Genomic DNA, 12948 nt, shown 5'->3' with positions numbered 1-12948 from the left:
CCGCCGCCGTCGCTCATGGTCCCCGCAGGTGCCTCCTCTGGGCTTGCAAGGCCTGCAAAAAGAAAACCGTCACCGTCGATCGCAGGAAAGCTGCCACTTTACGCGAGAGAAGACGCTTGAGAAAGGTCAGTGTGGGAAAGTCCAAACCCTTTCGGTTCATCGTCGAGCGGGATCTCTGCTCCTTTACAGGTGAACGAGGCGTTCGAGGTGTTGAAACGGAGAACGAGCAACAATCCGAACCAACGGTTGCCGAAAGTGGAGATTCTACGGAACGCGATCGAGTACATCGAAGGTCTGGAAACGTTGCTGCGAAGCAACAGATCCTCGGCAACTCAGGAACATCACGGTTCCAGCGAGAACGCGGTAAGTTCGAAATCGTCCAAACTATTTCGTTCGCGATTTCATCTACGATCGAATCGTTTGTTAACGCTAGACACGTGTTCGACACGTGTCCATGCCCCACGCGTTTAGAGCAGCAAACCGTCCCGTCGCTCCAACACCAGAGTTGCCTTTCCGTCGTGTTTGTATAGTCACGAATCGGTAAGGAGTGGCGCGACAGAGAGGCACCGCGTGCAGAGGATCGCAGGGTGAGCTGCGCGAGTATACGGTACAAGTTCGTACAAGTAAGTAGGTATACAACACACGGTTCCCGTTCGAGAAAGCCGGCGAGTCAGCTACTTCGGGATTCTTCTCGAGGGGATTATACAATGAAATATATTTCCCCGGTGTTTCGTGCAAAGCAGTCGGCTCTCGTATCCTCGCTAAATATAAGCACGATGCCGCGCATCGATTTGTGCCACGTTACCGCGCGCTTTTCTTCCTTTCCGTACAACGCGCGCAACCTTTCCATTCGGTACGTTCCAGCTCTTTCTTTCCTCGTCGAGAGAATATAGAAAATACTGGTGGGTAAATTGGACGGGACGTTCCGTGGAAATTAGGCGGCGAGGACCGAACGTATCGACCAATGACAAAGAGATAGTTTTATACATATGCTCGAGAGATTCTACTCTGAAAGAAGTATCGACCTCCGGCATCGAGGACGCGAAGCTATCTTCCAGAGCAAACATCGCGCTTATTTAAAGCAGCCGTTTCAGTCGCGAGCACGGGCCGGTTAACGTATCCTACTTTACGATAAAAGCTCCTCGATTTCACCTCGCCTCGCCTCTCGCCACTCGCCTCTCGCCTCTCGCCACACGCCTCTCGCCTCTAGCCTCTTGCCTCCCATCCCGCCGCGTCGCGCCGCACTCCGTCGCCTCGTTCGTCGTCTCCCTGCCTCGACACGACACTCTGATCTCCGAAAAAGCCGTAGCCAACTTCTCCGTTCGCTCCTACCTCCGCTGCTTCGCTCGAAACTCCGATCGAACTCTGTTTCGTGCAATCGCACGCACGATCCACACTCTCCGCTTCCTTTTCTTCTTTCGATTGAACGACTTCTCCTTCCTACACCAACTTTGATACGTGCACGCGCGCGACAGTGCATTCTTTCTCCCGGAGAAACGTGTCTTCTTCGACCGCGGCGGTGCTAGTTTCTCGTAACAAGTTGCGAATACGCGCGGATAAATGCACGCACGCACGCATGCACGCACGATACCAGGCGGTGGACAGCGCGGCGAGGAACTGCTTTTACTCCGAGAATAGTTGGCCGCGACGCCGCATATAGATGCGCCGAAACAAATAAAGGAACCCGAGACGAATAAAATGTGTACGGGGTGTTTAGTGTTTAGTCGGTAGAGTGGCGGAATGAATGAGAGAAGCTACTCGTTCGCTCTCTTTTCTCCCGGACTAAAAGCAATCCTCGTTTGGCCGTCGGAGAGAAAATGCCTCGTTACACCTATTCGTCCTCCTATCTGTTCCGCGAATTCCTCGCTGGCGACCATGCGCTACTACAAATCCCTTAACCTAACCGAACCAACCTTCCGATTGACCTACATTTCGCCTGCGATCGAACCGGCCGATGGCCGGGAGGATCTCGCGCAACAACGCCGGCCCCCTCCCGCCCTCGATTATCGCGAATGCATCCGTTTTTTTCTTTCTTTTTCCAGGGCGCAGCTTCTCCGCGATACGTGACGGAGAGACTGAGGCAGTTCTCGGACCCTTTGGCAAGGTTTCAACCCATCAACGGTGAGTGAGATTCTATCCACGAAACGGTCATTTTCGGTCGCGTCGAGACGCGGTGAAACGCGCTGAAAGACAGGAAGCGTCTATTAAGGACCGTGGAGATCGAGCGGCTCTCCTCTCGGTGTCTCAGTTCGCTCGCGATCTACTGGTATTTTTAAGTAGATTAATGCCTGACACGAGACGGGGCATTAAGCAGATCGGTATTAATGAGTTTTGTCACCCTTGAGTGACACTCGGTTTCTATTCGGTTACACGCTCGCTGCTATAGATAGCCCACCCATGAGCTTCCCGTGACGATGCAACGTCCTCCCGATACACTCGCGCGACACCCTACCGGCCACGCGCCACGCCCCCCCCCCCCCCCCCCCCGCCGAGCCGGACTTGGCATTTTTCGCTCCTCTCTTCTTATCCCTATTCCCCGACAATTTTCCCCCTTTTCCCGACTTACCGGTCCAATTAATTGGCCCACATTCTGAAAATAGACGAGCGACGCAAAATTTCCGCGCGAACAAATCGAATCGAAGGTTTGTCGCGAGGCGCCACCATCACCCAACCGAGATATGTGTTCCTCTTCTCCTGACAATGCCAGCTTCTGGCCAAAGTCGCGCGAAACCCTCCACGCGCCAAAACGAGCGCTCGCTTGCGTACGATCGCGCGGTATTTCGATCGTTAAAATAACTCGGGATTAATTAGCGTTAATGAATACCAGACTATTGGCAACCGTGAAACATAATTCAACGCGCCGCGACTCGCCGTGACTCGCCGCGGTACTGTTTGCGCGAAATCTCAACGATCTGTGTCCCGCATCGAACCGCCATCATTTCTCACCTTCTTCCGCCCTTTACTCTCATAATTCACCATCGCAGCGTCGCCTAGCGTCGCATTCGCCACAGAAAAGGAATACCTACTCTGTGTAGGAATAGTACATGAAACAAACTTCTAATCGTATCCATCGATTCCCTTCACCTCCCAAACGCTCGATAACCAAACAGGTGAACTAAATTTCCCCGAGTTCCACTCCGCGACCGAAAGGTGGATCGTCCAAGGATGAGAAAATTCTAGTCACTCGAAAGTGCCATATATTGCCACGGTACATTAGTATGACGCATCGTCGTCGGACCATCCTTTTGCCCAACGGGGAACGGTCGTTTAAACGCGACGGAAGCTCAGTCGAAAATACATACTTTGCCGCATCCAGAATTCGCTAATGCCTCTCGAAAATTTCCCTTCCTCCATCTTCCGCCGTTCATTTTTTCTCTCGACGAACCGTTTCTCCTCTCACTTTCGCCCTCTTCTCACTATGTACTTGGAATCGCGCGCGATGCGATCTAAAGCATTGCGCGATCGGAAACAAAGAGCGGCTTTCGACGTCGTCGTTGCGTTTCTCGCTAATGAGACCGAATGAATAGTCCCTTGTGCCGCTCGTCCACGAAACACCCGGTGAGAAGGAATCGGAGCTCTTTGAAGACCGAACGATGCGATTAAGACGTCGTCGTCGTCGTCGTCGTCGTCGTCGTCGTCGTCGTCGTCTCGACGCGTTTTCCACGAACCAACCGCTTCTTTTATACATACTTGAGCGCAAAGTCGATTCCGATCGATTTCTCGCTCGTGGTAATCCATCAGTTGGTTTTCTCTTCGTAGGATTCGAGGCAGCGGTGGAATCGCAGTCTCCTTCCATCAGTGGAAGCAGCTTGGATCGGCTGAACATGATCGTTCAAAGTATCAACGGCCCCACTCGCGCCACCACCACCGATACTCTTCGATATCCTTCGCATCAATGACGGACGCAGCTATTCCAACGATCGAACAACCTAACCTCGACTGTTCCTATGGACCCACCGTTGAACGCATCACCGAGTGGACAGCAAGTTCCTAAAAACGCATCTCTCTCTTTCTCTCTTTCTCTATTCTCGCGGAATGATTCCAGTCGTTCGCTTCCATATCGATGCGTCGTCGTTCGTGAAAAACACGCCATCTCGCCGCAACAACGACGCGTGGTATGCGTGCTCATATATACCTACATATACACACACATATACAGATTTATAGACATACGCGATAATAAAGATGAGCGAAATCTTTGAAAGCTCGCAACGGATGTGCCGCCTTGTTGCTTAACTTCTGTTCGCTTTCGTCGAAAAACGTTCCCACGCGAGCGTCGCCGAGAGGTATTTAGTGAAGGAAAGGCAGATGTTGCGAACGCTCTACTTACGTCCTCGTCTTCCGAACAACGATCGCGCGACGCTTCTTCCTTCGTTCACCGGTGACAGCTGGAGTCCCGCTCGATTTATGAACGTGTGTTCCGACCGAGAAACCCCACTGCCGGCACGACCAAAGAACACCAACTCCGGAAACTGGCCACATCTTTTAAGCCGGTCAATTAGAAAGCTAGTAAAGCTTTCCTGCGATATCGGCACGTATTCAAAACATCCTGTCAAACGTCTCCCTCGAGAGATGCATCTTAAGCTGCTGCATCTGTGCTCCTCCTCCTACTCTTCTTCTTCTTCTTCTTCTTCTTCTTCTTCGTCTTCTTCTTCTTCTTCTTTTCCTTCGCCGAACCCTCTTGTTATTACTTACATGGGAAATCTTTCCCTTCTTTTATCGTTCGCTTCTGTTCCCATGTTCACGTTCCCGCCTATCGTGTTCCGTTCCGCGTTCCCCTCGTTTCCTCCGTCCATCTTCGTTCAGCCAGATTTTATACGCAATATCTTTATTTACGATCTATTATACCTTCCTGATTCGTTTCGTTTCGTTGATGCCACGGGCATGGTAATCGAGAAAACGATCGAAACTAGATCTTCTCGTGGTTCGACGTGGTTCTTTCACCTGACAGCGAATCGTTGTAATTAGGGGAAAAGCGAGAAAACACGTACTGGGGTTACCCAACATTAGCCGAAAATATCCATGTCGCGGGAGTAAGAATAGTTGAGGACGACATAAATATTTTTGGAGTTACTGACCCGTCAAAATTCTCGGCACTTTGAGCCGAGCGCGACTCTTTCCGATCCAACAACCATCTCTTTCGAACCTAACCAGATTTCCAGCTTTTACAACTTATTACGCATCTTCGACAAAACTCGAACCGACTAGTCTGGCGATACTCTTCCAGAATTTGTAAAGGCCTCTTAAAATCGTCGAGCGTCCACGAAATTACCGGTCCTTTTCCCCCTTTTCTCTCGAACGTTTTACCTCCAAATCTTACAGTGTCTCGAAAACTTTGTTCACCCGCGTTACGAGGATGCAATTCCGCGGGTTACGTGTTAGATGGGGCACCGTATGTCGCGTACTCGTCGCGATACTCCTACCGCCATCTGACGTTCCGCTAAATTAGTCGAGAGATACGCCAGTCGGAACTTTCGTCTCCACTATCTTTTCTTCTGTACCGATCGAGCAGATACACGGAATATCAATGGAAATACGTTACGCTCCGAATTCTTCGGCTTTTATAGTTACGCCCTGACATACTTAATATTTTATTTCGCGATGGTGTTTCACCAAACAATGTACATATAAGAAAAAGAATAGTTTTACGCATATTTCGAATGTACAACAGTCTCGAGTTTTTCGTTCAACGCGACTATTTAGTTTGTATCGACGAGAAATTGGTCGTACGAGTCTAACCTATTCTTTCGTTCGTAGGAAGGAATTATTACCTTGATCGTCGTTAAAAATTAATACGTATTACGCAGCTATGAATAAAAACATATCGTGAATTAAACTTGATGTACGTTTATAAATTGTAAATGATTCCATTCAAAATTCGTTCCCTGTTCCAATGGTTAGGTTAGTCTTATCGAAACTGAGAAAAAAACAGTTGCAATCTTCAATTTAACCTAGTACGTCGATCTTACAGCAGTTCTTTGCCCCAACCAAATTTTCAGTCAGGTTGAATCAAATGTTCACGATTAACACTGTAAACGGAATCCTTATAAAGGGTAGGTAAGTGGAACTAATTACAATTTTACATCTCTTTACTTCTTTACTATTTACATTATATCTTTTCAGAGAATCCGGTTAAAGAAGGATTAGGATAGAAGAAGAACAATTAACACAAATGTCAAGCATAAAGAAGATGTCGAAGAATTAAGACAGGGATTTTATCGGAGGGTAATGGGGCATTTAGGTTTATTTAAAAGACAATCTATCTGGTGTGAATCTAAGAGTAAATTGATAGCAGGATGACAGTTGGTAAGAGCAATTGGAAAGGAAATGTGGGGAAGTAGTTTGTAAACTGGAAATTTTCAGCACCACTTTTCGGACATTTGCAATTTCCAGCGATACATACTGTGTTATTCCGATTAAAAAATCGTTCCGTACCGTACTTGTTCTTCGTGTAAATGATTTCAGTGGGTAATCGATTGTTCGCGCTGTTAATGTTGTTGGACGAAAGTCTCATAGAACTCGACCCATCCGCGCAAGTACCGTTTATCGTAATGCCGTTAGCGGCAACCACGTTTACACTGGCGTTCGAAAATACGGAATTTTCGATGAAAACAAGATCACCCTCGATCACCACGTAACCTGGCTTCTGCAACTGAAACGTGGAACGAAGAATCTCCATGTTGGAAAAGTAAGCAAAATTCAGAGAACCGGTAACATTTTGAAATTGGCTATTTTCGATGCGCAGAGTTTCACCCTTTTCGGACAAGTTCAGCTGGTCGATACGTTCGATGGTAACGTTGATCATCGTCAAGTCGGTTATCGCGAGGTCGGTGAATCGTTCTTGAAAGTGATCGATTCGCGTGTCTTCGATTCGAAACGTTTCGATGCTGTTCAAATTGACGAACGTGTCATGGGTGATCAACGGTATGCGCCCAATTTTCGATAATTTCACTCGTTTCATTTTCTTCGAGGTTAAAAATAGCTCGAAGATCAAACGCTCGCTGATATTTTGTACGATTATTTCCGTAATTCGATTCGCTTCCGTCAAGCTGGAAAAGTGGAGGTTCGCAAAGGTGCAAGATGCGATTCGCAGACTCGTCACGTTTTCGTAGTTGTATCCTTCTGGTAGAAAGAATTCCTGTAAAAAAAAGATTTGCTTCTTCGATCGAATCGCGGATACGGCGTGGCGTGGCGAGGCGAGGCGAGATTTACCTCGTTTCCGGTGCAACGACAGCTGATTGTCGTCATTTCATGAATTTTACATTCTTCGCTGATATTGCTCGCACCCGTTACCAGTAGCAACGCACAACTTATCGCTATCAGTATCGTTTTCATTTCCTTTTATCCTCTCCTCTCTGTCCTGTCACTTTTCTATTTTTTATTCTCACTAAATTCCACGACGTGTCTTCTTCCACCACGAAACCAGTATACTACGAAGCAGAATGAACACACCGTGCACGCGGATCTGACGAGAAAATCGGTCGATCGTCCGGATTAAGATGGACACTTGTTTCATGCCGCTTTTATATTGAGTGACATCCATCGCAACGCGTTCCATCCACTAAACTTACCACCACGAGGGGAACGCGCAACGTGACATTCGTATCTTGTTTGTGGCTGTATGTATACGGTTGGTCAATTCTCTACCGGAAAAGCACACCGCGAATCCGCCGGAACTGCCCAACTCCACTCGTTGTTAGTCTACACACTATGTACGTACCACGTATGTGTATTTCAAAGAGATTGCTCGAAGAAATCGCGACGGTCGATGTTTATTGTACAGATTAGAAAAAGAAGTGGCAACATTTCTTACATATTTCGCCTGTAGTTTGAATCCCTTATTAAAAAATGACAAAACACTTTGTCCGAATGGTGGGAAAATGAGTGGAACAAGTTTCGACACTGACCGAATCAGGATATTTTGTAAAAAATCTTCCTGATTGCCTCCTTCCGTTTCGGCGAGACAAGGGCCAACGGTGATTTTCCTTGACAGTTGAGCAAATTGGCGCGAGCTCCGGCCTGAATCAACAGCGCGCACACTTCCCTTTGTTTTCCCAAAGAAACGCTGTCCGACATTGCCGCTGCCACGTGTAGCGCTGTATCGTGATTGTAGTTGGTGGTGTTCACCAAATTGGAACCACGATCGACCAGTAGTATCTGTTAAACGGGGGTGGTGGTGTTAAACTCGACCGTTGAGTGATTCGAGATAAGGATCGATTAAAGTAGGAGAGCTGTACCTTCACGAGGGCCGGATCGCAACTGCACGAGACTGCTACGTGTAACGCGGTACCGCCGCATTTCGTTTCCTTGCATCTAGGATCCGCGCCGTACTTTAACAGCCATTTCACGGTGTCCACCGACGTGATTCCACTGGTTAACGGCTGGTGCGATTCTACCCCGACGTGAAGAGCCGTTCTTCCTATGAAACGAAGGAGGGGGAATGAAAATGAATCGTTCGAAGCGGGCAAATTACGCACGTTCAAACTAACCGTCGTAATTACGTTTCGACAGATCAAACACCGCGTGTCCTTGATTCGTTCGTAAGGCCAACAATTCAGCCAGGGTCTCCGCGTGAGAGTCTCCCTGTGCGGCGATCGCGTGTATCAGCGTTTCACCCTGCGAAAGTGATCCAAGTTTTAACCAACTGCGCACGAACGAGCAAATCGAATCGAATCGAATCGAATTCGATTCTCTAGGAGGAAAATTTCTCTACCCGAGTATGGTACAACCGTTGGCTGATGTCGATTTCTTTCTGTAACATCGTCGCGGCTAGATATCCCGCGACGTAAGGAAATCGTGGACAATTGAGAGCGGCGAGGTAAAGGGCGTCCTCGCCGCGATCGTTCGTAACGTTCAGAGCTCCGGTAATCGTGCTCAAACGTTCGACCAGCGGCACCAAGTAGGCCATCTTCTGGTTAAGCTCGTCCAAGTTGCTGACCAAACACATCAGCATTCTATCGGGAGAAGTGAAATGGAGCGAACGTTTAAACGAGCAACTTTCACCAATTCACCAATACAAGTTAGACGTGTTTCCTTACGTGTCCCCGTCCTTGTCCTGCTTCGCCAGTTCCCTCTCCGATCGTTTCAGCAAACTTATCATAGCCTTTTCCACCTCTTCCGAACTCAATCTTTCCTTCAACCTCTCGCTCGCCATTACGAACGGGAGATTCAACGACGGCCAGGGCTTTGCTCTCCGATCGGAATTGCTGCGAAGGAAAAGTTACGTTAGACGGAACTGGGAAAACTCGGGCGGGATCTTCGACTTACCAACGTCGTCGTCGAGTTGGACAAGACTCGAACGAAGCAACCATTTTTGGTATTTCAAAGTCGTCTTTCGTATCGGCCAACGGCCTTTTCGTTTTAAAATCGTGATCGAAAGTTAGGCTGGCGTTAGCCGTACGACCAACGTCCTCGGAAGGCGAAACGTTTATGTCGAAGGAACTAACCCACGAAGAGATATCGCCGTCGCCGTCGCCAACTTCCTCTACGTCGTTGCCCTTTGGATAAGTGGGAAGCAAAGATTCAACGTGTACAACGTAATCGGCTCCATTCAGATTCGGCCCCATTTCGACATGCCGGATCTCTTTCTCGGAACCATCGTTTTCCACCGAATACGGCAAGTTCGTCCAAGGCAAAGCGTCCGCGATCGCAAACGCGACATCCTCGCTGTTCAGACAGATGTTGGAGCATTCCTTCGTCGAATCAACGGACCGTTCCAGTTCGTCCAGACGATGAAAGGTGGTTGTGGCGAGCGGATTCGCAGCATTCTTCTGCGTATCTCCCACCTTGACAACTTCTTCGATCACCTTCGACCACGAATCATTATTATCGATCTCGTTACACGCGACAGAGTCGTCGAATCGCGAACTGATCGGTGTCTGCCAACTATTCGGACTTGGCGGGTCGGTGTACGATTGATTGGAAGAGGAGGAAGAGGAGGAGAAAGAGGAGTTGGAAGAGTACGAGAGATTTTGGACCGGTCTGTAGGTTGTAGCAGCGGTGCTCACCTAGAAATACATCGGATCGAATTAGTTGTGCGAAAAAGTGGACGGATAAAGTTGACGGATCGTTGATTACCGGAGGAGAACCGACTGGACTGTGGCCGAGTTCTGTGGGAATAGTCGAAGCAGAGGGGTGAATGCGACTTTCGCAAGGAATTTTATTCGAGTCAGCAACGGAAAGTTGGTCGTGGAAACAAACCTCCGTGGTGATCATCGACGGAAAAAAGCTGCTCTCCATGGTGTGTTGAGCTAATTGAAAAGCACCGCGCATCACGTTCTCCAATAGTTCGTCGTTCGAATCGTTTCCACCGATCGCCGGTGTAAATGGAAACTGAAAGAATCGCGAAATCTTTTTATCGTTGGATTTCTTCGGGGGAAGAAGGAAAGGCGTACCTCTGTTATATCTGCAGGATTCTTGTCGTTCTTGTTGCAGTAGTTCCAATTCGTTCTCTGCAAGTGTTGCAGTTGGTCCAGACACGGATTCAATTTCTCACTGTACTCTTTGTCCCGCAGAATCTCTTTCACAGTTGTGTCGTAATCGATCGGGAAATTCTCGTCTGTATGCACATACCGAGGATGCTGTCCGACGCTTGTCCAATAAGGTTGGTTTCGAATCGTCGGGAAATATTGCGATTTTAACGGACCTCGTTCAACGAGACTATCCTCGTCGCTGTTGTCCGTCGTCGTCGTCGTCGTCGTCGTCGTCGTCGTCGTCGTCGTCGTCGTCGTCGTCGTCGTCGTCGTCGTCGTCGTCGTCGTCGTCGTCGTCGTCGTCGTCGTCGTCGTCGTCCTCGTCCTCATCCTCATCCTCGTCCTCGTCCTCGTCCTCGTCCTCATCCTCGTCCTCGTCCTCGTCCTCGTCGTCGTCGTTGTGCCCGTAGGTGTTATTATTGTCCAGGTCATGGTTACGATCCCTCGTATCGTTGAGCAACGTTCGACTGCTCGGTTGGCAATCGCGCGCAAGCTGAAGACATCCGATTTTCTCAGTTACATCTTCGATGTCGTTTCCCAAGCGAGAAAAATTGGCCTGCGACATGGTAGTCGGATTCCGAGGAGCGGACACTGCGCTAATGTTCGTCATGTCCGATGAATTTCGTCCGCAGCTATTTCAATCGGAACGATAAACCACGGTGTGCCGTCTATCTGGAAAGAAATTCAACGTAATCGTGATAGATGCGCTTAAAGGGCAAGAGGTGAAAAGTTCGAAATGACTTTACCAGATATCACCGGTAACTAATTGTAAGTGATTTCCATCGATTATGGAAATGTGGTAAATGTCGCAACCGGTGAACAATGTAACTAGCAATGATTACGTGGAATTGTTCGCGAGGCGAATACGATACTAAGTAAATAGATAATGACCGAGAAGGGAGGTGGGACGTTCGTTCGTTCGTTTTTTCCTTTTCTTTCTTTCTTTTTTTTCATCGTTTTCCAATTCCAACAAGGTCGAGTGAAAAATACTGGGAGAAGATCCTTTGGCATTTTTGCGGAACAGGGAGTAGCGCGGAATACGCGTGCGCGTGCGCGTGCGCGTTCGCGTATTTACGCACAATCGATGTATTTTTCCGTAACCGGTCTAACGCTTGGGTGAAGAATGAACGGGTTGGCCGTGGAAAAAACGAAAGCGAAAACAGCTGTTGATCGTGGATCGAGGTTTCGAACGTGAAGAAGAATGCGATCGACGGTGACCGTGGGCGGTCGAACATGATGCACCACTAAGTAAGTATGTATGCAGTTGAAATCCATGGGCGCGCGCGCGCGCGCGCGGCAGAGAGGGTGGGGCGCGTTCGAGCATTCTCGGAACAACGTGATATTTCACCGCGTTTCGAGGATCGATCGCGTATTTACTAGAAGCGAGGAAACCCTTACCCACCTATGCGATACTATATCCAGACGACGATGCCAATCGGTTGTGGATGGACGGCAGAGCTAGTGGCTTGTTCGGCTCCTCGAGCGCGCAGTCTCTTCTCGAGAAATCGGCGTAGCAAATTGATCGCGCGAGAGATCGAGACGCGGTAAACCAGTTGACCGACTCGCCGACTGATCACGCTTCTGTCTGGCTCGCGATAGCGGACACGCATGCGCAACTACCGATGACGTAGTTTCAACTTGCATTTGCATATGGATGTGTATACAGGTTGCTTCATGCCAGAATAATCGAGCTGGCCATGGTCGCGTCAACTCGAATCGCGACGCGTCGACACGAAACCGAGAAGTACGGCAACACCAGAACACACTTTTCTCGAAACTTTCTCCCACTTTACCGAAAACCACTCGTCCAAACTTCACCGACAGATTTCCTTTCTTCGGCTCGTTCTATTCTCGCGTTTTACAGTTTCCTCCCGTCCGCACACGTATTGTATTATCTTGGTACGAGCGAGCGCGAAGGAAAACAGGAATGGGGACAGAGAGCGATGGTGGGAAACGGCCGCAGTAGAGGGGAAGGGGCAGCAGCAGCCGAACGGTGTCGATAGGTGGGTGGTCATTGTGGATGTAACAAGTGGCGTTTTACCAACTGTTCCGGGAGATACATATGCGGGACAGCAGTCGTCGCAGTTGGCGAGGAGTGGAGGAAAAGAAAAAAAAATAGAACTGTAGTATAGATATTTTTCAGGTCGATTTCATTTGGTACAATTACGCAAAAGTTTCGTTTGCTACTTGGACCATTTTCTTACTTCCTTGCAAATTTCCTCGTACGGACTTGGTAGGTACTATGTCATCGGGCTAGTTGCTCAGCAACCATTAACCCGCTCGGGTGGAAAGGATTGATCGGCGAGGAAACCGTTCGATTGGAGAAGGTACGAAAGGATTCCCGCTTTCCAAAAGATCCATATCGACAGGACAATCGCACAGGCGTTGAATATTCTGTCGATCCAAAACATCCTGAAACATGGTGACGCAGATATGTATAATATACGTACGTAGGTATGTAGATCGCGAGAGAAAA

General features: G+C 48.7%; 4 protein-coding genes across 4 annotated transcripts in view; 1 reads left to right on the top strand and 3 right to left on the bottom strand.

Moving 5' to 3' along the window:
- Nucleotides 1–5007, top strand: part of LOC108579981 (transcription factor SUM-1) — a 5932-nt gene extending 925 nt beyond the window's left edge. Inside the window, exons 3-6 of the mRNA XM_017943624.1 lie at nt 1–125; nt 190–363; nt 2043–2121; nt 3760–5007. Of these exons, the coding sequence (XP_017799113.1) occupies nt 1–125; nt 190–363; nt 2043–2121; nt 3760–3899 (518 nt within the window). The 3' untranslated portion in view covers nt 3900–5007. The remainder of the gene's footprint in view (nt 126–189; nt 364–2042; nt 2122–3759) is intronic.
- Nucleotides 5008–6179: 1172 nt separating this feature from the next.
- Nucleotides 6180–7354, bottom strand: LOC108580195. Its single transcript, XM_017943898.1, has 2 exons — nt 7213–7354; nt 6180–7138 (listed from the first exon to the last, which is right to left on the bottom strand). Exons 1-2 carry the CDS (start codon nt 7333–7335, stop codon nt 6275–6277), a joined length of 987 nt encoding a protein of 328 aa, XP_017799387.1. The 5' UTR covers nt 7336–7354; the 3' UTR covers nt 6180–6274.
- Nucleotides 7355–7878: 524 nt separating this feature from the next.
- On the bottom strand, nt 7879–12125 carry LOC108579831. The gene is given in 11 exon segments (XM_017943453.1): nt 7879–8157; nt 8238–8419; nt 8490–8616; nt 8714–8954; nt 9039–9206; nt 9268–10007; nt 10078–10332; nt 10395–10680; nt 10682–10704; nt 10777–11144; nt 11875–12125. Coding segments are annotated over 10 exon segments (2574 nt in total). The 5' UTR covers nt 11083–11144; nt 11875–12125; the 3' UTR covers nt 7879–7911.
- Nucleotides 12126–12470: 345 nt separating this feature from the next.
- The window catches only part of LOC108580194 (putative fatty acyl-CoA reductase CG5065), a 2844-nt gene continuing 2366 nt past the window's right edge, over nt 12471–12948 (bottom strand). The window contains exon 10 of the mRNA XM_017943897.1: nt 12471–12884. Coding sequence (XP_017799386.1) covers nt 12734–12884 — 151 coding nt within the window. The 3' untranslated portion in view covers nt 12471–12733. The remainder of the gene's footprint in view (nt 12885–12948) is intronic.

This window comes from Habropoda laboriosa, unplaced genomic scaffold (assembly GCF_001263275.1).
Source record: "Habropoda laboriosa isolate 0110345459 unplaced genomic scaffold, ASM126327v1 scaffold2, whole genome shotgun sequence".
NCBI lineage: Eukaryota > Metazoa > Arthropoda > Insecta > Hymenoptera > Apidae > Habropoda > Habropoda laboriosa.
Note: the sequence above shows the minus strand (reverse complement) of the source record. Positions and strands in the feature narration are given on the sequence as shown.

What these genes read in the sequence shown, in the direction of transcription:
- LOC108580195 (XM_017943898.1), bottom strand. Translation starts at nt 7,335, where the DNA reads ATGAAAACGATACTGATAGCGATAAGTTGTGCGTTGCTACTGGTAACG. An exon ending in GTCGTTGCACCGGAAACGAG is followed by an intron (nt 7,139 to 7,212) that starts GTAAATCTCGCC and finishes TTTTTTTTACAG; the next exon opens with GAATTCTTTCTACCAGAAGG.